At 35.7% G+C, this 21,534-nt stretch overlaps 1 protein-coding gene across 2 annotated transcripts; it reads right to left on the minus strand.

Annotated features, from left to right (window-relative positions):
• Positions 1-1,134: 1,134 nt before the first annotated feature.
• On the minus strand, positions 1,135-15,637 carry LOC132643629 (PH, RCC1 and FYVE domains-containing protein 1-like). 2 transcript variants are annotated; one of them, XM_060360103.1, is made up of 10 exons: positions 15,386-15,637; positions 14,688-14,749; positions 13,027-13,113; positions 11,677-11,766; positions 10,809-10,889; positions 10,471-10,662; positions 8,201-10,333; positions 4,027-4,173; positions 2,537-2,922; positions 1,135-1,664 (listed from the first exon to the last, which is right to left on the minus strand). In XM_060360103.1, exons 2-10 carry the CDS (start codon positions 14,739-14,741, stop codon positions 1,532-1,534), a joined length of 3,303 nt encoding a protein of 1,100 aa, XP_060216086.1. In that variant the 5' UTR covers positions 14,742-14,749; positions 15,386-15,637; the 3' UTR covers positions 1,135-1,531. The 2 variants fall into 2 exon arrangements, with proteins under 2 accessions (XP_060216086.1, XP_060216085.1); XM_060360102.1 differs by having other exon boundaries at positions 14,688-14,977; positions 15,386-15,636.
• Between the last annotated feature and the right edge of the window lie 5,897 nt (positions 15,638-21,534).

Consider the following 21,534-nt stretch of genomic DNA (forward strand, 5'->3'; position numbering starts at 1 on the left):
TAAGTGCTTGAGTTTTAACTTCTAACTAGTTAAATGAACAGACGGAGGATTTGGATATGTGATTACATTTTATTATGCTATTCAGCTGAAATCGATCAGTGATATATACAAATTATAGTTGAAAGGATAAAGCAGGGAAGTCTTTAAAGCCAGCGTAGTAAAAATAAAAAAAATTCAAAATAGAGGTCTATAGAAATTCAGGTCCTTACTTTTTTTTTAACCCTTGCAATTGAGAAGTAACCACTAACGTGTAGATTTAAGATTCACAAAAAGAATTCCAAAATAATGTCCACTTCATCCGTCAGTTAAAGGGTTGTTCTTTGTACTACGTTTTTCTCTTACATATGCAGCTAAGGTTAAATAGAGAAGAGGGGCACGTTTTTCCCCCCTTTCTTTTGTTGTTGTTTTTGTTTCCTGATTAGTGACCAACTTTTTTTCACTGTGGTTTTCGTTTTAAATGATCATCCACGTATGTTTAGAGAGCAACTTAAAGTTAAGACTTTTGAACTTTCGCTTAGAATTACATCGTTCACCGCTTCACGTTGATCAACTTAAATAAGACTATTTATCCGAGTTTCTGGGTTCTAAGTTCATCCTCAATTGTCCTGTCATTTTTAGGTCGACTTAACCGTAAAATCAAGAGGGCAAACTCAAATTTACATTTAAATTGTTAAACAAGCAGCCTGTATAGTGTACAATTTTCTCTAACACGAAAGAATTGATGGCATGCTTCTTTCTCTCTGGAACTTTCAGTTTTTCCTTTGTTTGCTTTTGTTAATAAAATCAGTCACCCGTCACTTGCGAACACCTTACATTACATGAGTTACCACTTAATAGTAGTTACTTTTGGACAAACAATAATCATCGCCATAGAACTGCTTGATGTATAGGTTAGGTGCACGTTATGAGTTTGAACCTACTATGAATAAAACACTTGGTATTTAAGTGAAGCAGGGCAGAGAGGCGGGCTATGGTCCACTGAGCTTCGAACCGTGAGCCAAATGGTCCTGGAGGATATTCCGGTTATGAAGGAAAAAAGAAAAATTAAAGATTGCATGCCTCAACTAGTTGAGAGAAAGAAAGACAAACAAGTATTTAAGTAATTGTACTGGCGTAGTCACTTGCAGCAGAAACTGAATGTAGAAACGGTAGCGATTTGATATCTGAAGATGCATTTACTTTGGAAATTTACAAGGAAGCTACTCCCAATATAGAGCAAGCAGCCTACTAAAACTTTACATCTCTCACCCTCAATTCCCCACAAACACCATTATGGAGGGGGGAAATGGAAAAAAAGATAAATGTAAAAGAACAGGTCAAGCCATAAAAAGAAAAAGAAAAAGCTAACGAAAACTTACAAAGCAAACCTCTACTCCTAGTTCTTTTTATGGCAAACCCTGCTACCACCCCACAAATTTGAGAAGCCAAACTAAGTGATGAATATGATCTTCCCCATACAGCAGATTTCCGGCAGGGAAGAAAAAGAAGAGGTCAAGAAAAGAAAAATCACTTACAAATCTATTAGCATGTTTCAATGTGGCAAGTCCTCGCTTACAGTGCCAACACTTGACTTGTCCCCCATGCGCACGTTATACTGCTCATAAACTCTTGCACGATTCTCTTGCCACCACTGTTCAGCTTGTTTCTCGCTAAACCGTTTTCGACTGCATTTTAACACACATCAGTCTTTTGATTCCCAGTGGAAAAGTGACTATATGCAACTTAAAGCATTCAAACACAGAATGTCATTGTAATCACCCATCGATTATTTCAACATGCACAAAAAAAAAAGGTTTTTCTTTGGGCAAGATTCTAGAAATGAAATCTCAATCAATCAACTATGCCTCAATCCAAAACATTGTGGGTCGGCTAATATGAATCTGTTATCTGTATGCATTCTACTCTGTTCAGACTAATACCGCTCCAATGCTAAATGATTCGTCTTTTAAGGAAAAATAGGGATCATCTGGAACTAGAACGTCTCTAAGATCTCAAAACTTATTCCTACATGGGTATACAAATCTCTACAGAAATACATCCATTGTACAACAACAACCGCCTCAGTCCCAAGCTAGTTGGAGTTGGCTATACAAATCCTCATTGACCATACAACTGTATTTATGATATCTAAATTTTAAGACAGTTTTGATAATGTCGAGTAACAGAAATGGGAGATCCACAGACAACCAACATAGAAGCATATAGTTGACAGCCTCGTGCAGAAGAACTGAATACATGAAGGATCTTGTAAACAAACTAAAATTAGATCTTCTGCATCAAACTATAAATAATTTTTAGAAAAATTAGGAACCAGTCCAAGGATAGGAGACATTCCTACCCAAATGATTCTTAAAGAGGGATGGATCACTATAACAGAGAGATAGCCTAATCATAATCATTAAAATGTGCTCACAGAAATTGACAAGTAATTGCCGGCAAAAATAGATAATTAGGGGGAGATCATTTACTTCAACAAGAATAATGCAGAGGATAAAATTCCATCAAATGTAATGACCTAAAGCCACAGTTAACATACCTGAAGCGAACACGTTTAAGATCTTTGACACCTCCAGGTAAGGAGGTAAGTGTAATATATACACCTGGTTCATCTTGTTCGACCCATTCATTCTCATTACGAGAATCACCTTCTTTTGTTCTGGCCCCATTTCTTGTCGTTGGTTCTGGAAACGCTTGTCTGTTTTGAACAGCATTGCGATTACTGGCATTGCTTGATCCATTGGGAAGCAGTTGACTGTTAGATACATTTGACTCCACATCTTGGAAAGTTAGTTGACTATGAACTCGGTCAATACAGCCATTTGGTATGTCACTGGCGGTAATATTGGAACCCGAGGATAAAGATGTAGGAGATTTGATGCTCCGGGAAGCACCTACTGGCAACCTCTCAGCCATTTCCTTCAGCTATGAAAGATAAAGACAACAAAACAGACTATCAGCAACAGAAGCTAATGAAAGGCAGGTCAGCAGAAAATATGAGTTCAAGAAATCATCTCTATCTTCATCAAAAAAGGGCAACAAAAATATTGCACTTAAAGGATACTCGCGAACGATGGCACATAACCTGACCACCAGTGATAGCTCCATGGGCAAGGATGAAGCTATAGAAGCCCTAAGAAGACCATCATCAAGGTCTCAAACTAAGGACTAAGGAGTTGCAAGCCAAGGTTGATGGGCTTCAATGGGAAATCAAGAAGATGCCATCATGGAAGAAGAGTCCAAGAATTGTGGCGAAAAGTGGGCTAAGGCCTAAGTGCTACACATATTTCATGGTCCAAAACACACTCGCAAATTTAAGATATACTGCAGAAAATGTTCATTTAATTGTAGACATCTGTTTTTTCCTCTCTGTTTGGGACAAGCGAACTCCTTTTTCTGACAATTATTAGCTGGAATGCTCCAAGATGAACAAACAGTTATAACACAAGACACAAAAAGAAAAATATGCATTATTAGGTTTTTTTAGCACAACTGATAACGCAATGACAAAAGAAAATACAAACTCTCATATCGACCAAAACAGAGAAATATTCTGAATAATGAGAACCACAGACTTAGTTGGATGGAAATTAATCTGTTTATATATCAAATGACTGCATAAAAAGAAAACACAAACTCTCATATCGACCAAAACAGAGAAATATTCTGAGCAATGAGAACGACATACTTAATTGTACCAAAATTAACTTATTTATATATAAGACGACTGTATAAAAATCCTAGACCTATACATATATGTATCCTACTTGAAAGAAAACATAATATATTAAGCAGTTATAATTTGTTACAGTAAATTAAAGCTTTATTTTTCTAATCCACTTTTAAAAGTTTAGTAGAATACATTCATATTTGTAATAGACGTGGCATTTCACTAAGTTTTTTGACAAGGAGCATTTCACTAAGTCAAAATCGAAACAATTTGCTCTGAGAAACTCATTCCGAAGACGGACATGTATTTCATAGTAAATGTGAGCAACTGTTTTGACCAAAATTTTTAAAGCAGGTTACCTGAGCAGTAAGTGACTTGATCACTTCTTTTGCTGCTTTGCATTTGGCAGTCTCTTCTCCAGCAATGGCTATTGCCTCCTTTAGCTGCTTCGTAGTTCTTTCCAGTTCTATATCTTGAAGTTGAGCCTTGCACATGAGATTTTCCACCTATGATGAAGATCGTTCAACACAGTGCTTTTTTAATGAAATTAATAGTACATTCATTTGATTCAGATGATTCAATTTCAACAAAATCATGATGCGTAAATACAGACAGTTTAGATGCTAGACTCAGTCTTCCATGAGAATGGCATTATAAATTAAGATGTAGCCCAACACTAAAAAAGGCACCTGAAATGGAAAGTGATTTTGAAAATTCTATGGATAAAAGATGACTAACAAGATGAACATTAAATTTTATAGGATGGTTGAAAGACAAGGGAATTATAAAGGAGTAAATATTGAGGCTTAAAGCCCAACATATCCATGGATGAATGTTGTAGAAATGCAAGATATTACGATGATTATGGACAAGATTACAAAGGACCCTATCCGATCGAGGGGGTAAGTAGCACAATTGAAAACACAATGGAAATGAAAATCCCCAGAGAAGGTTTAGTAGCACAATTGAAAACACAATGGAAATGAAAGTCCCCAGAGACGGTTTAGTCATGTCCTATGTTAACTTCCTTATGTACCGGTCTTTTAGGTGTGATAATTTGATTTTGATGATTGAAAGTGACATAAGGGATAAAATTAGACCAAAAACCATTCAGAGGAAGGTTCTCCCAAAAGCATTTTTAGTTCTAAGCGTAATAAATTGGAGATACAGGATCCATATTAGTGATACCAACTAGTAGGTATTTAAATTAATATGTATGTCAGGATAAAAGTGTGCTAGAACAGACACCACTAATTTGCCTAAAAGACAGATTGTACGGTGTTGGAATGTAATAGATCCGAATTGAACAAAATGGATATAGAAGATTCACTAGCCGATTCCACTTGATCTGGATTGAGACGTAGTTGATTGGTTGATATTTATTCGACTGTAAATTTCCACATACAAGATGTACACAGAACTGGAGGACCTCATCAAAATACATAGTTCTACAGAAAAGGGCATTTGACTGAGAGACTAAACTCAATCAGAAGAGAAATAGATCATTGATGGACTTTAATCGCATCTTTCCAGCAGGCTTACATTTCTACTGTAACCAATTGCATTTAATATGGGGATAAGCCTTGACCTGTCCATGACTCAATTATTCCCTTCTTGCCCCTTCTAACCCTCCCCCAGAACCCATAAAAAGATAAAGAAGAAAGCGGAAAGGCAGAAAAGAAACCAAGGTCTCTTTTGTCAAGGCAGTATTTATCTATCTATACTATTATAAAACATGAAGCTTTACACAAAATGTTGATAGACCTTTTTACCCTTTGTACTGCATTCCATGTTGGATAAACTTGTACATAGAATGCATTCATAATTTCATTATTACCTTAAATTCATTATTTGACTTTTTTTTAGTAATAAGTAAAACAAAAATTTCATTCTTTAGACATCATGCGCCCACATGGGCGGCTCAACAAGATTGGGGGCCTAAAGCTAAACTTCACTAAGAGGCCTTAGACTTTTTTAAATACTTCCGATACAATTTTCCTGAGGTATTTGTATCAATGATTTAAGAGTTAGACTAGGTACACTATCTTTTAAAACTTTCCATCACTTATTAGAAGAAAAAATAGTGAATATATACGTCGTACCACTCCCAAATATTATACAACTTTCGTACAAGAAATTAGCTGTGTCATAAAGTACCAAATTTTGAATCATGACAATACTCTTTTAAAAAAGTCATAGATAAATTAATTAGGAAAAATTGGGGCCCTAAAATTTTGGGGCCTAAAGCACTTGCTTTAAGCTATTATCATTCTTAGCACAAGCCTTTCGAAGGTCTAATTTAGTTCTTCCATTTCAAAAAGAAAAAGATCTAATTTAGTTCTAGTGCCAAATTTATTATTTAGACATCACACACCTTTTATCATGCTTAGGACAAGTTTTTGAAGGTTTAATTTAGTTCTAATGCCAAATTAACTACATTTTTACATGGTGTTGGCCTAGAGACCCTAAAATTTCTTTTTTTTTCTGGAGTCCTTTTCTTGTTCTTCGTCCAAATTAAAAATAAAAAAATGAAATTAGTTTCATGGTTACATGATGTTGAGCCAAAGACCCCACATATGCTCTCTGTGGAGATCTGATTCTCGTTCTTTCTTCGAGAAAGTAAAATAAATAAATAAAGTGAAATGAAGAAACTTAAATTGAATTAACCTAAAAATAAGGTAAAATTTTAAATCAAAATTAATGCAAGCATTTTCCTTCCAAAGCAAGCTAAACTTCCATTGGAAAACAGATCCTTCAACAAACTTAAAAAGTAAAAAAGAAAGAAAAATAATGCAGTAACTTTTTAATAAATAAAAACTCCACTATTTCCTTGATGGTGACATAACAAAAGCAGTAAATTTATTTCAAAGTTTTCAAGTTTTTATTTCCTAATTTACCAAGTTCACATTAGAAACGAGAAACATTTTAAAATACACATTTCCCTGTTTTTCTAAATCCTTATAATAATTAGTACTAATTATCATATGGGATAAACGTGCAATGCACGAAAATAAAGACGAGTAGGATAAATTTGGGAAATCACTTAAGATCTTGATACAAGATATTGCACCTCTTTCCATTTCAGAATAGGAGAGAGACAAGTTTTCTTTATTTAACTTCTTTTCTTTTTTTTTTGATAAAGGTAGGTTAAAAGTTTTCTTTATTTAACTTCTTTTTGTTTTAATACATTTTAATACATACAGGAACGAGAGACGCTCTCTTTTGTTTCTTTTTTTAGTTCAATTTTTTCATTTTTGATAACAAGTGCTTTTCTAGTTTAGTTATTATTTGGACAAGAGACATTTTCTTTAAAATAAGTAACTGAATGAGAGACACATTTCCATACAAGCTAGTAACTAATTGGCTCTATACTAACTGTGTATAGCTATAAGAACAGAATTCAACCATCTTCACCACAATTTGCATTGACCAAATAAAGCTACATGCCAAATACAAAGGACACAAAGGATATGAAGTCGAGGAGCGCGCAAGCTGGCCCGGACACCACAGTTATTCCAAAAAAAAAAAAAATACAAGGATATGAAGTACGTTTTTCTTTCTCCTTTTTTCCCCACTGACTACAATCACAAGTCCTAAAACGTATTTTCTATGACAATTGTACTCCTTATGGTCAAGTTAATCTGCGCAAATATATGTGGACACTTGACATAAAAGAACCAGAAAACTGGTGTTGGCAAGGATGCTGCAGAGATGCCCTCATAGGCATTTTTTGGAAAATGATAGGATGCTCGATGCCTATGGATAATCTTAGTTCTATGTTTTCACAGAGACCACAAGCCTTGACAGTGACTTAACTCTTCAGTTTCAGGTTCAAATGTAGATACTATTTCTATGCAGGTGTAAGACTTCTAAAAGGTAATCCTCCATAATCTACAATGAAGCAGACTAGTAGAGTCATAATAGGAGTAAAGGATTCCAACTTTCAGTCATGCACTCTTGCAAGTAATACTCTCGTTTAGGTTATGTTTTTAGCATGTCATGTTCAATAGTACAAAGCAGCAACAAGGGTATCATTCCACAAGATAGTACCTATAGAAAACATCAGTGACCTGGAGACTCAAAAAATTGTTAAAAACTCAGTACAAGAAGACATATTACAGATAACTCTCCGATGTTACCTCAATAAGTTCTCTGATCTGCTCCATTTAATCATACTATCACGTGTAATCCCTTGAAAGTAATACTTATGAACTTGGATGAAGTTTTCACCATCATATGAAAAGATTATACATAAACATTTACCCTTGACCACAAGTACTAAAACATTATTTGACAAGTTTCTCAAGCACAATGGATGCTATTAATATGGTGTTCCTAGAATTTCTAGAGGATTTCTTGCCCCCAGTCCAATGTTTGACACTTCACATTACTGAAAGTGTCCAGAAACACTTAGATTCGTGGAGAACTCAAATATTTGTTTTTTAATTCCCATCAGCAAAAAGCATATGATGTGGAGCAAAGAGAGGAAAACGCATCAGAAGTAGATGACTGCTCCTTAGACAATTGACATACCTGTGCTCTTAATTTGATAACCTCTTGGCTAAGGCCATCGTTTGTCCTTTTAGCATCGTCCAAAACAATCTTTGGAGACGTGAGTCCACCCAATGTTGGTGTTGGTGTAGTAGAACGAGGTGGACTGGCCCGTCTAGATATTGGTGATGTTGCTCGAGAAACAATTCTTGATCCAGGAACTGAAGCTGAAAAGAATTTCTTGGAGGAGCCAAATACTGGATTAAGAGACTTGGAAATGTTGAGAGCTCCCCACTGAGAGGTACCATTTGGAATAGGTGAAACACGACTGCTGTTGAATTCAAGTTTTTTCTTCTGTTTGGAAAAACGGTTTTCTACTTGTTTGAAGGATTCCATTGAAGAAAATCTAGCAAGTTGAGCTCGAGACCTTGTATCCAACTTAGTATCCTTGTCTGTCATATCAGTTACTGACTGATTCATGCTTCCTCGTCGACTCATATAAGACTGGGAAGAAGCATCGGTTTCCATAGCTTTTTTCAATTTACTGAAGCAGTTGTCACAGACACGATAGGGTTTATTGGGATTTGGTGCCATTGATGCCCTCATTGATTTTTTGCTGCTACATGAATGACAAAAGACAAGCCCACAGTTATAACAGTTGTGGCGTTTCCTTTTAAAGTTAAAAGGAAGACGACAGCCTGAACACATGGATTGGTCAACCCCTGACACCCATTTATGAAGGCAAATAGCAGCAGTGAAATTAGTACCACAAGCAATACTTTTGACTTGCTTGTCTTTTAAAGCTTCCACTAAAGTTGGAGAATTTCTGTCGTCAGTATCCCCATGACCCAATCTTCCATTTGCCCCCTTTCCCCATGTGTAAACTTCAGTTCGGGAAGTCAAGACAGCAACATGATATGCTCCACAAGCAATCTCCTCCACAAAGCTCTTTGCCAACCTGCCTTCAACACGACGGGGTAACTTCCCATCAGCTTGGTGATGACCTAATTGGCCATAGACAGGACTCCCCATTGTATATACATGACCAGAAGTCGTCAATGCAACTGTCAAGCTGTGTCCACATGAAACCTGGCAAAAGTTTGGTTCGACAAGAGCTGCAACACAGGTAGGGACAAGTTTTGACTCCCTGTCACCATGCCCAAGTCTACCTTTATCACCATCTCCCCAAGTAAAAAGTTTTCCTGATGAACAATTACTTGAACTTGAGCTTCCCACCATGACTTCAACAACCGCTGCAGTATGCCAAACCCCACAAGCTGCTCGTACAGTTCGAAGCCCCTTTAAAGACTCCACTTCCCTAGGTTTAGAGACACATTTTCTGTCTCCATGACCAAGAACACCAAAAGTACCATCGCCAAAAGTAAATAATTGACCAGCAGAGGTCACCACCGCAGTATGCCAGGGCCCACATGAGATATATGAGACGTGTATGCCCTCTAAGGGTCCATTTACTCTTTTGGGGACCCAATGACTAACTTCATTTCCATGCCCAAGAAGACCAAAATCACCGTCACCCCATGTGTACAAGTCTCCAGAGAGTGTTACGGCACAAGTATGATTTTCACCACATGCAACAAGCTCAATGTTTGTATGGCTGAGTGAATCTATAAGCTTTGGATGCAGAACATCAGAATCAATACCATGCCCAAGTCTACCTCCCGATTCCTCACCCCAAGAGAAAATCTCGCCTTGCTTTGTCACTAGTGCTGCATGTCGGCCACCACAAGCTATATTTTGAACATCCAATACCACCGCAGATTCTAAAGCTTTGGGAAACAAAGAATCTAATTTGGCACCAAAAGAACTGCTAACTCGATGAGGTCCACCACCTAGGACACCATCCCCAGTGCCTTCCCCCCAGATAAAAACATCTCCCAGGGCATCACCATCATCATGACCAGAACCTTGACTTGATGAGCTAACTGCACTTGAAAGGCTTACTCTAAAATTATCCATCCCTATTCCCTTCATCTGACCATGCACACTATCTGAACCTCCAGAAGACAAGGAATTAACAGAAGCGCTAGCAGAATCTGAAGGGAAAAAACCCTTGGGAGGTACAGCATACATAATTACATCAGAAAATCCCTTATCTAGACCATTTTTCGGAGGACTTTCATATGGACTATGAAGGCGAAGCTGATCACCACCATCCTAAAGTACACATAGGATCTCATCATTCAATATCCCAGAGGAGATAAATGAAACCAAAATACTTTTACTCTATCAACATGAATAAATTAAAGGAGATATTTAATCTGCATATGCATGAAATGTGGATGCTATAGTACCTTGTGCAAGCTATCACTACTAAAAGGAGAATGCAGAGGAGAGCTTCTTCGTGTATAAGTTCTAGGACTAGTAGCACCGGAAGAAATTCCATCGCTCCTTGATTCTGTTCTCCATTTCCTCTGGTGCCCACGAGATATTAAGGCCTTTAAACCACTAAACCAAACCTCCGCTTCATCTTTATCTTTACATATCTAAGAAGAGAGAACAAAAAGCAAAGGTGAGAAGAGTTTGGTGCATGAACCAACTTCTGACAAAAATGGAATAATACAGAGCAAGAGATCACAATAATTTTTTTTCTTTAAAGGAAAGATACAGCTGTTACTAATGAAACTCTTACCAAATCCAGCGATCTATCATTGTATATAAGTGAAAATGACTGATACTCCTTCTCAGGTCGTGGGTACCTTTGAAAAATTGGCTGGAAATAGAACAGCAGCAATTATTCAGATCAGTGAAAACCTACTAACAAGATTTTTGCCTTGTTATGCTTGTTAGTTATACTGTGTGTATGTGTGGGGAGAAGGCAAGAAAGACGAAGACTGGCAGACTCATACAGCACAATTAACAGCACAATTAATCAAATGAATTAAGGCTTGGGGGCAACCATCCTTTAGCGGTGTTTGGACCTTGGTCCTATTCATTCTCCACCATCTAATCTTTAAGTTTAGTGTTTATAAAAATTACTATTACATTACCACATTGAACAGAAGATATAAAAATATTTGCTGAGACTAGCGTGTCTAGCACAAAACTAAAGCAAGTTCATAACTATTCACGAACAATACATAGGTTCTCAGTGACTTTATCAGATATCACCACTCAAGTCCTTACCCCCCGGGCCTCTCGCTTAAAGCTATGCCTGTCATGTACAAGCCTAAATAGGAACTACTACCTTCTTTTCTTTGGGATCACTAATGGAAAGAGAACAAGAATTCTTGCACCAGGATAAAAGAAAAACCTAAGGTTTATTTGCCGAAATAAAAACGTATTAAGGCCCAAGAAAAGATGCCAATACCAATCTGAGAAATGAACCACATTTTTTTTTTCCTATTAACACGGGTGAGATCTGAATGCTGAAATGTTCTCACACCCCTGTACCGATACCACTCAAAAAGATAAGCAGATGGATTCATTCGTAAGATAGAGATACCAAATGAAAAAAGTTGCAAGACAGACATAGGCTTTTCACCAAGGGGATAACTTACAGTGCGCTGCCCAGATATTATTCTTGACACATGACTTAGCTTCAGGTGTTTCTCCTCTTTACCTGAAAACCATATTAAAGCAGACTCATCCTGCAACCAGAATAAGAATAAGCTTTTAGACTGCCTAATTCTCAATTAGCGCAACATTTCAAAGGACACAAAGTAGTCCAGACTTCACGCTAACTTTCTTGATAGGTAAAGTCCAGACTTCAAACTAACTTAACATAGGGAATCAAATTCGGTTAATTGTAATACAACAGTAAATCCAACTTCTAATAAAGAAGGTAAAGATAAACAATCTATGTAGCACGAACTCTCTCTCTCTTATGAAAACACGGTTAATGTTACAATCAAAGTCATCAGCAATGACAGACAAAGAAATGGCCAAAATCAAGCGTTAAACCTTAACTATGGGACAACTTGGAAGAAGGAAACAAAGAATAAATGCATTTGATGATGTTGACCTACACGCTGCGGTAAACAGTAAGGACAGTTCTCAAAATGGTTGGTTCTCTTTCTGTTGTGAGAAACCAGCATACCTGAATAAAGAACTACTTTAGGTGCATATGTTTATGGAAATTATATATTTTATTTCAGCATAAATTAATGATTTCTAAGTTTTGGTTGTTGGATAACATGAAAGGGTAGGACCTGGAAAGACAATCTGATTACCAACTTTCGCTGCATTTCGCTAGTAACTTGACTTTTAAATATTATCCTGCATAGGATAGAGTGCTATTTTTACTTCTCTTTGGTGTAAAGCAATTCAGATATCACGTATTGCTTTCATATTAGCAGAAAGATTAAGGAGCCTGAACCACCTGATGCATACTTTCATGCTTGATAATGCATATTCTCCTTGTGCCATCTAGTATTTCTACATTTAAATGATGGAAAGGAAAGGCAAAGGAACTGATATGGTAAGCATTTGTAAACTGATTATTAGGTAACTTGGTCAGAACCTAAAGGGTTTCTCAGATAGATAGGCTTCAACACACATTTTGGGTAACCTATACAGTAAGACATAAAGCTGAAGATACCCCAAACTTCAGCAACTGTAAATCATCTGGAGATTGTAGACGGAAATTACAACAAGAAACGTATAACTATTAATGTTTTATAGGAATTAAATTCCTCACTGGAAAAAAAAAGGAAAAAGTAAATAGTATCTCAACCCTCATTGCTACACTCAACAAATAAGAGACAAATCTTTTGTCTTTTTGTTTCGATAAGTACAAATGATAGAGAAATCTTACAAGAATATTCTTAGACGATATATAGAAAAATCAGGGTAATAATACAATTACAAAGTAAATTCCATAGGCTAAAGAAATATGAACTGACACTTACATTTGACAACCGAAAGGGGCAAAACTTCGGCTTCCCCCTTCTCCCATACTTGAGCAAGTATGCACCCTTCTTTAGAGCAGTTATGGCCTGATGTAAATCATAGAAGTAATTACAAGCTGAAAAGAAGCTAAAAGAGGTCGACAGTTTTCAAACCTAATAAATAAACAATGGAACAAGCAATACTAACCCGATTTTCAGAAGTAGTTCTACTTAGGTGGATGCTGAAAATACAAAATTCGACTTGATTGCTCTTGCTATCCAAAATCAACCCTTTAAATTACTTTTCTAGCAATTTTAGGGCTTACTGTTTTGTCAAGAATGCTATCCTAGTATTATTACCTAAAGTGTCATCCTTATTCTATGTATCAAATGAGCATTACATAATTATTATCCCAATTAAACAGGCTTTCTTTTATCACTCGTCTGAATTGACATCCTAGTATTATTACCTTAATTACCGTTCCTATTCTATGTATCAAATGAGCATTACAGAATTTTTGTCTCAATTAGACAGGCTTTCTTTTATCACTCATTGGCATTACACCCCATAAAGACAAAACTGATTACGAATTCTCACCACAGAATGCCAAAAAATACTTTTAACACTACAAAACAAAAGCAAAAAGGCGGAGACAGGGAAAATTATTATCGTATTCTCATAAGTCCCAAAAAAAAAAAAGTAGTCATATATATTAAAAATAATAAGGCATTGTCCAAGTTTCCAGAGCTTATCAATAACGAAATACTATCAAACTACGCTACTATCCAAAACTAGTAGGGTCAGCTTATCATAACCAAATACAAATCATATACGCTACTATCCAAAACTAGCAGGGTCCTCCTGGTCACATGACAACAACTTTACCACCTCCCATAGTATTTGTCTAAATCATATACAAATCCTTTTAGGATAATATTTTTTGCTTACTTACCGAACATAAGAAAATAAGTAAGAAACCCACTTATTTTCAGGGAAAACATTTTCCTTCGTATCGAACACACCCTAAATTCAATTCAATCAACTATACCTTAATCCCCAAAACTATTTGCACTCAGCTTATAGTAACAAAAAGAATATACTAGTATGGAACAAAACAATAATACCAACAAACTTCAATCCGCAAATAAGGATTAAAAGTACAAGTTTACTAATTTACCCCTATTTATTGGATGCTTTTTGAGAATTGAGCAGTATTAAAAAAAGAACTACTCCCTTCTTTAATGTTAAGGGTATAGTTGGAAAACCATTGCCAACTTTAGTCTTGAATTCCTAAAGCGACAATTATTTTGGGATAATCTCTGAGCTAAAGCGACAGTTAAAATGAGACGGAGGAAGTAATACTCAACAAACTTCAATCTAGAAGTAAGGGCTAAAACTGCAAAATTACTTATATCACTTTCTAAGCTAAAGCGACAGTTAAAATGGGATGGTGAAAGTAATGGTACTCAACAAACTTCAATCTGCAAGTCATATCTATGTCTTGTTTTAGACTACAAGTTTCAGAAAACTTTTCTTTCATTTTTAAACTCCGTGCTCAGTCAAAGACCTTTCACATAAATTGGGACGGAGGGGGTAGTACCGAACAAAAGTAATAATACTCAACAAACTTCAATTTGCAAGTAAGGATTAAAACTGCAAATTTACTACTATATGAATTTACCTGCTCAATATCCCTTTCCACTTGTCCACCAGCACGATTAACATCTGAATTCATTCTATAAGCTATTCACATCAAAAAAAAATATTACCAAAACTAGCCCTGAAATCTCTAAACCCCAATTTTCAAGAACACCATTTTCAACTCCAACACCTCCCATTCATTTACAAAAATTACAATTCCAATCACCTCAACACAAATTATTCCTAAAATTCACCAAATGGACTGAAAAATTACTGGTTGAAATGATCCTTGATAGCCCCAGAAGTTGCACCAATTGGCTATTTTTGCAACTGCTCAAAAAAAAAAAAAAAATGAAACGTTTTTTTTTTAGGGTGTGAAGTGAATAATCAAGAACTGAAGTGGGTCTTAAAAATATAGAAAAATAAACCCACCCCAGGTAGCTGAAACTTGGAAAATGACTGAAAATGAGACTTTATAGTTAAAAAATTACAAAAAAGAAAAAAACACTGATTTCAATGATTTTCGGAGGCTTTCAGGTAAAATTGAGATAAAGATTGGTATAGGAAGAGATTTCAACTGATTAAAGTGAAGCAATAGAATCTAATGTTTGATCTGAAACTTTTTATAAATTTGCAGAAACAAAACACAACACACCACAAAAGTGCTATTGATGAAAGAGAGAAGAGGGACTAAGGTGGACTATGCAGAATTAAAAAATAATATTAGTAATTTTTTACCTTTTTTATGTTGGCTTGGAAATTAAAGATTCAGTTAAAAAAATAATTTGTTGCGTGGGGGTGGAGGTGAGGTAGAGAAAAGGACCATATTGTACTTTGCAAGACCTTAACCCATTTTTCATTGATTGTTTTTCATTTCGCAATTTATAGTTTTGTAGCTTGTGTTGCCTATATATATTGGGTGGAAAAGAGGACCTTGCATGAATATTAGGAGGGGAAAATAGATGAGGCGAGTGTTTCTGAAGAGGAAATCTTGATGAAAAAGCATGAGGAGGATTTCGGAAAGATTTATCCGTAATAATTTTTTTCACAGTTGTTCATTTAACGCCTTCTCTGCATGCTTTAATCAGCTGCTTTGTCATAGTAAATTTTTTTCTTTTCTTTTTTTCTTTCTAGTGCTTTTGACATGTAGTATCTCAAGTCTCCTAGCTAGACTTATTCGAAGTTTAGTCAAAAAAAATTCATTAGAAAAATGTAGAGCGTTTCCCCAAGAAAAAAATTTGATTCTCAAAATTTGAACTCAAGGTCTTAAGGGAAGAGGAACATTTATTATTTTATTCTTTTATGGTAAGTAAACTTATGGTACGTCCTATATCTAAAATGAAGAAAAGGAAGCACAAATGAAAAATATAAATAGGCAAAATTATTAGAAAATAAGCTTAATTTTGTATTCTTCAATGTAGTTCGACATGGTAAATAAAAGGGCAATTATGAAACTAACAATTATTTACCTCTCATGTGTGATTTAACACCGGCAGAAGGAAGGGGGAAAAGTGAAATGATATTAATCAATAATTATAAACTTAAACTTTTGCTTCTACTATTAAAATTTGGGGTTAAAAATTGATCTTTTTGACTTTTTAAATAATAGAATAACATGTGCTAAAATAAATAAATTACAAAAATAAATCATTCAAAAGCAAATATTACAAAAATTGGTGGAACAGGTAAGTCATTAAAGCTTCCAAAAAAGTCTAACAACATCCTTCCAAAAGGTTCACTATTAAGTTTCCAGGTTTAGTTAATAATTATCTATGAACGTTAATTATTTGAGTAGTAGATCATATTGTTAGAGATTATGTTTATTAATTTTTTGCACAAGATTTCAATAACAAAAGGTATAATTTTTTGTAATGCTAGTTTTAACCTTTAAAAAAGTAAAAAAGCTTCATCACGTAGGTTAGTAGGTTGGGAGACGTATTTCTTTTTAGAGAAACTTACATAAACAGCTATAGCTTGGACGCTTCTAACAAGCCGTAGCTATAGTTAACTAATTACGGCTCGTAGTTACTAATTTCTCACCATAGGGTGCATTCCGTTGTATTCAGTTCGACGGTATTCAATTCAGCTGTATTCAATTCAGTTGTATTCAAATAACAAAAATCCAAAAAATATAGGGATATTCGGTTGTATTCATTCATAGCTACTTTTATATTGTATTCAATTCGGATGTATTCAAACAATAAAAATTCAAAAAATATAGGCAAAAATACACAAAAATCTCCTTTGAAATACATAAATACAGGTGAAAATACAAAAAATATACTGTATTTACACTCAAAATGAAGAATACGCTCAAATCTCCTTCGAAATACATAAATAAAATACACTCAGATATGAGAAAGCCATGGATTCTGGCTAGAAAGCAGCAAAGATGACGAGGAGGAAGAGAGGGTCGATCCATAGCTATCAACCTCTATCGTCGCTGCTTTGTCAGACGGAGCAACTCGGGCGATCTTTTTGTGTCTTCTATTTGGACGCTTCCATTTCTCTTGTTTAAGATTGTCATGGTCCGAACCATGGTCTGGGCGTAAGATGGCACTCGGTGCCTGACTACACGTGACCAGCGAACCACATGGCTTGCTGAATCAACATGGGGCATAAACATGAGAGCAGTATAACTTAAACCATGATGATCCTTAACAAACATGAGATTTCATAATAATAATGAAAATACTGATTTAAGACATAAATGCGGATTGTCATAAATAACGAGCCAAAGATGGCTAACGACTCTGAGTATCTGACATAACATAATTGACTAGTCTATGAAACCTCTAACATGAGTTTGGACTGTAAAACATACTTGTTGGGACAAGGCCCCTAGCGTATCTTAACTGTATAACTAATCATGAAAGTAAATAATGACTAAGCCCCGAAGAATGGGCTCACCAAAAGCTGATGTGTAGATGGTCCTACTGAGCAGATCCGTCGTCCTATAAGTCCGTACCCGCATCATGAAACGCAGGGTCCCGGGCAATAGAAAAGAGACGTCAGCACATTGAATGTACTGGTATGTAAAGCTACTGAAGGAGATAAACATGGCACATGAACTAACATAATAAGAGCTAAAAATTGAAACTGAAGCTAAAACCTGGTCATGAACATGAATACACACACACACACACATATATATATAACATAAGTAAAATATTTTAAGTAGGGAGAGAATAAATATAACCGACAACATGAATCACTATATGAGTACGTGGAGTCTGATACCCGACCCGACCAGCAGAGCTCTCATACATTGCCAGGGGTATAAGATATAAACATGGCATTAAGGATCCAATCAATAAAACATGAAGGAATCGCCCTAACTGGGTGGAGCGATACTTATCCTACGTTGGCTAATGTAGTTTCAGGCTATTTGAGCCTTTTCGGTAATCTGTATAACTCCAAAAAACATGAACATGAATATAGGTGGCATCTGAGCCCATGTTTTTTCATAAACATGATTTGTAAACATGAATTGTAAGTATAATATGACATGAATAGATAATTACATAATATACTTGTATGAAAACATACAGACATGTAGGCTTTTCATGGAAATAAGCATGGTAGTTCATAACTTGTATTTAAGAACCCATGGAATTCAAAGCATGGTTTTTTTTCATAGATTACCGATAGATTCTCAATAACCAAAATGGAGTATTAAGAAAACAATAACAAATATATATCATTCAATTATGGTTAATCATGGTTCATGAACTTAGGGTTATCATGAACATGGCTAGAACCTTAGTTTTTGGTGTAACTTGTATAGTCATGGAAGAACATGGCGTGGGGAAGAACAAAGACATTCCCACACGTAGATAGAACCCTACATACCTAGTAACGCTCCAACTTGTAATAAAAATCTGAACTTTGAAGAAGAATCCCAAAGCTTAATCTTGAATTCCTTTAATTGGGTTCTCTTGAAAACCCTAAGTTAAGAAAGATGAATTCTTGCTTAAGAATCACGGATACACGTTAGAATTAACTTGGAATGGCTTCGAATAAATTACCTTGGTGAATTTCAATGGATGGAGGAGAAGACTTCGTCCTAGGGCTTAAGAGAATGTGAAAAGTGAAAAATAGAACTGAACCCTCGTATTTATAGGTTCTGGCCGACGCTGGTGATGTACGGCTCGTACATTGGGTCAAATTTCCAGTCATCAATCAATTTCGATGAGAGAAGTACGGGCTCAAGGTAAGCCCCGTACTTCAAAGTACAGCCCGTACTTTGCTGCCTGCACTTGGGTTGTAAACTCTCAGTGCTCTCTTCCAATTCCCCTAGATGTACGCCCACTATTGTACGACCCGTACAATTCTCGCAGCTCGTACAATCATCGATTCAGAGGGAATTTGCCATCCTAACATACTCCGTCTTGATTTCTAAGTCCCGAATCATGAATGTAGCCTAGTTTAATGCACTAGATGTTACAAAGATACACTCAGATCCGATGGTTCTTCTGTTTCAGATTTGATGAGCTTAGCGGCGAACTCAAATACGAACTTGAAGTTTCCATTAATGGCGATTGTTGTTTGAAACCACACAGGATAGAATAAAAGAGAAAAATCGCCTAAAATGAGTGCTGTCGACAGTGGCGGTGGAGGAGGAAGAGAAGACTCTCATGACTTGGAGAAGACTCCACGCTGGATGCTCCGATAGTTCTAGAACCCTAGCTCAGTTGCTAAGCATTTGTACCAGTGTGTCTTTATAACTAGCTATAGTAGGTAATTAATTTAATATATAATTACTGCATGTAAATACTTCTTATATGTTATCTACACAGTATAAAATTTCCTTTTTTATAACCCATGATTCAGTTACTATTCTTATTTTTAAATACACCATCTATGTATAGTGAAGGATTTTGTATAGGCTAGTCCTTGATCAATGTTTACATGTTTTTTTGTGAAGACGCCTTTGGTTAAAGGTTTTGGCCTTTAAAAAAAAAAAAAATCCTCCTTTACCTAGATATCTCTCCTATTTTATTTTTCTCTCAGCCAAACAAAATAAAGAAAAACTTTCACAATTTCTCTTTCTTTATTTTTTTTCTCTAGTTTCAATACAAATTGTGTATTTTTATGTTTAGAAAAGTAAAAAGGCAAGTAAAAAAAAGAAGAAGAGATGTAAATTACATTTTCTTCAGCCTTTCAGGACATTAAAAAGAAAGAAAAAAATAATTGTTATTTTTAAAATAATTTGATCCCAAGCTGGTCCCATCAGGGGCCTAGAGTGGTCCCTTTGGTGGGCCAATCTTGCGACTCAATGCATAACCCAACTCATGTTTGGGTCCTCACCCCTTACCCCTTTAGCGATTTCCGAGCAGTTCAACCTCAACTCTGAATCTGATTAGGGGTCAACTAATCACCCACTTAACACCCTTACATTTAAAGTCTAGAAAAGAAAGAAGAATGATTTTTTCGTGGGTAGTCGGACATTAATTTAAATATTTTTATATTAAAAAATACAAATTATAGGAGTATCATTTAAAAAGGATATTTCAAAAATGTTTTTATAGTAAAGAAAAATGGCTTGAGTTACAAAGTAGAAGTAACAGTGTCGTAGGGATCTAGTAGCTCAGTTGGTTGGCTATCTAAACTTTCACCTTATTGGTGATGGTTCGCATCCCACATTGTAATCTCCTCCCCATTTCCCCTTCCCCTACCCCTATGTAATAAAAACAATTTAAAAAAAAAAAGTAACATGTCATAAGTCCACCAATTCTTTTCCCCATTTTCACGCTTAATTTCATATTTCGTACGTTTTCTCTTTTTTTTTTCCCTTTCATTTCCTCCATTCCAAGCACTTGGTCATGGGAATCGAATTCTGTCCAGTTGAAAAATTCCATTCCCAATTTCGAAGTTGAAAAGAAATTCTGATTCTCCTATAAATCATCAAAATATGATTTCATAGATCAAGTAATTAAATTCCAATGTCCTATCTCTTATTTCATAATCAATAGGGTACAGTCAAATACGCTTCAATCTATATTTAAATAGTTGAAGAAAATGAAGCAAATTAAATTGAATGGACTAAGCGAAGTAGTAGTATTGTCACGTTTTTGTAATGAAGCAAATTAAATTAAGACTTTTTTTTTTCGGTTAATGGGGTACTTCTTTCATAATATATATATATATATATATATATATATATATATATATATATATATATGCTACTTATAAACTAGTTAGGGCAGCATTGCTTGTTGCTTGTCTTGGGTTAACACCCATTAATGGAACATTACAAAAAGGAACGAGTCTATCAAAAACAGCGCTCATTACATCAGCAAGATAAGTATTAAAAAAATGGGGAAGGGGGATTTGGGTATAGTCTGGGTTCCTCAACAAGTTATTGCCTTCCTTCTTCTTTTGCCAGCCGGTCTGCCACCTTATTCAGCTCCCGGTATTCATGCTTTAGTACTGGATGGCCCAGCGTCCTGATTAATGACTTGCATTTAGAGATAATATTGTTATAAGGCAGGTGTCTGTTATTTATCATAGTTATTACCTCTGTCGAATCAGTGCTGATTTCAATTGATTTTAAATTATGCTCCACAACTAGTTTAAGTCCCTGATAAGACTGGTTAATTCAGCAAGATTATTAGTAGTATGAGGTAGGCCCTCCATGTACCCTAGCACCCATTGTCCATGGCAATCCCTTATCACCCCCCCCCCCCTCACACAAAAAAAATTCCTCGCAACTTGGGTTCCCAAAGCATGAGCCGTCAGTGTTGAGTTTGTAATGATTTTGCGCTGGAGGATTCCATTTAATGTATACTCTAGTTCTGGTTCTGGCCATGGAGATGGGGGTGCATATTGAGGAGAATTTAATAGCTTTGCTGTAAAGATGTCTGAAATAAGGTTGGTCGTGCTTG

The sequence above is a fragment of the Lycium barbarum genome, chromosome 6, assembly GCF_019175385.1.
Source record: "Lycium barbarum isolate Lr01 chromosome 6, ASM1917538v2, whole genome shotgun sequence".
Lineage (NCBI taxonomy): Eukaryota > Viridiplantae > Streptophyta > Magnoliopsida > Solanales > Solanaceae > Lycium > Lycium barbarum.

Excerpts from the sequence above, each read along its gene's own strand:
- LOC132643629 (XM_060360103.1), bottom strand. The coding sequence starts at position 14,741 with ATGAATTCAGATGTTAATCGTGCTGGTGGACAAGTGGAAAGGGATATT. Across the intron at positions 4,174-8,200 it reads TTATCAAATTAAGAGCACAG|GTGGAAAATCTCATGTGCAA; the intron begins GTATGTCAATTG and ends TCTTCATCATAG. Across the intron at positions 1,665-2,536 it reads CTTAAACGTGTTCGCTTCAG|TCGAAAACGGTTTAGCGAGA; the intron begins GTATGTTAACTG and ends GTTAAAATGCAG.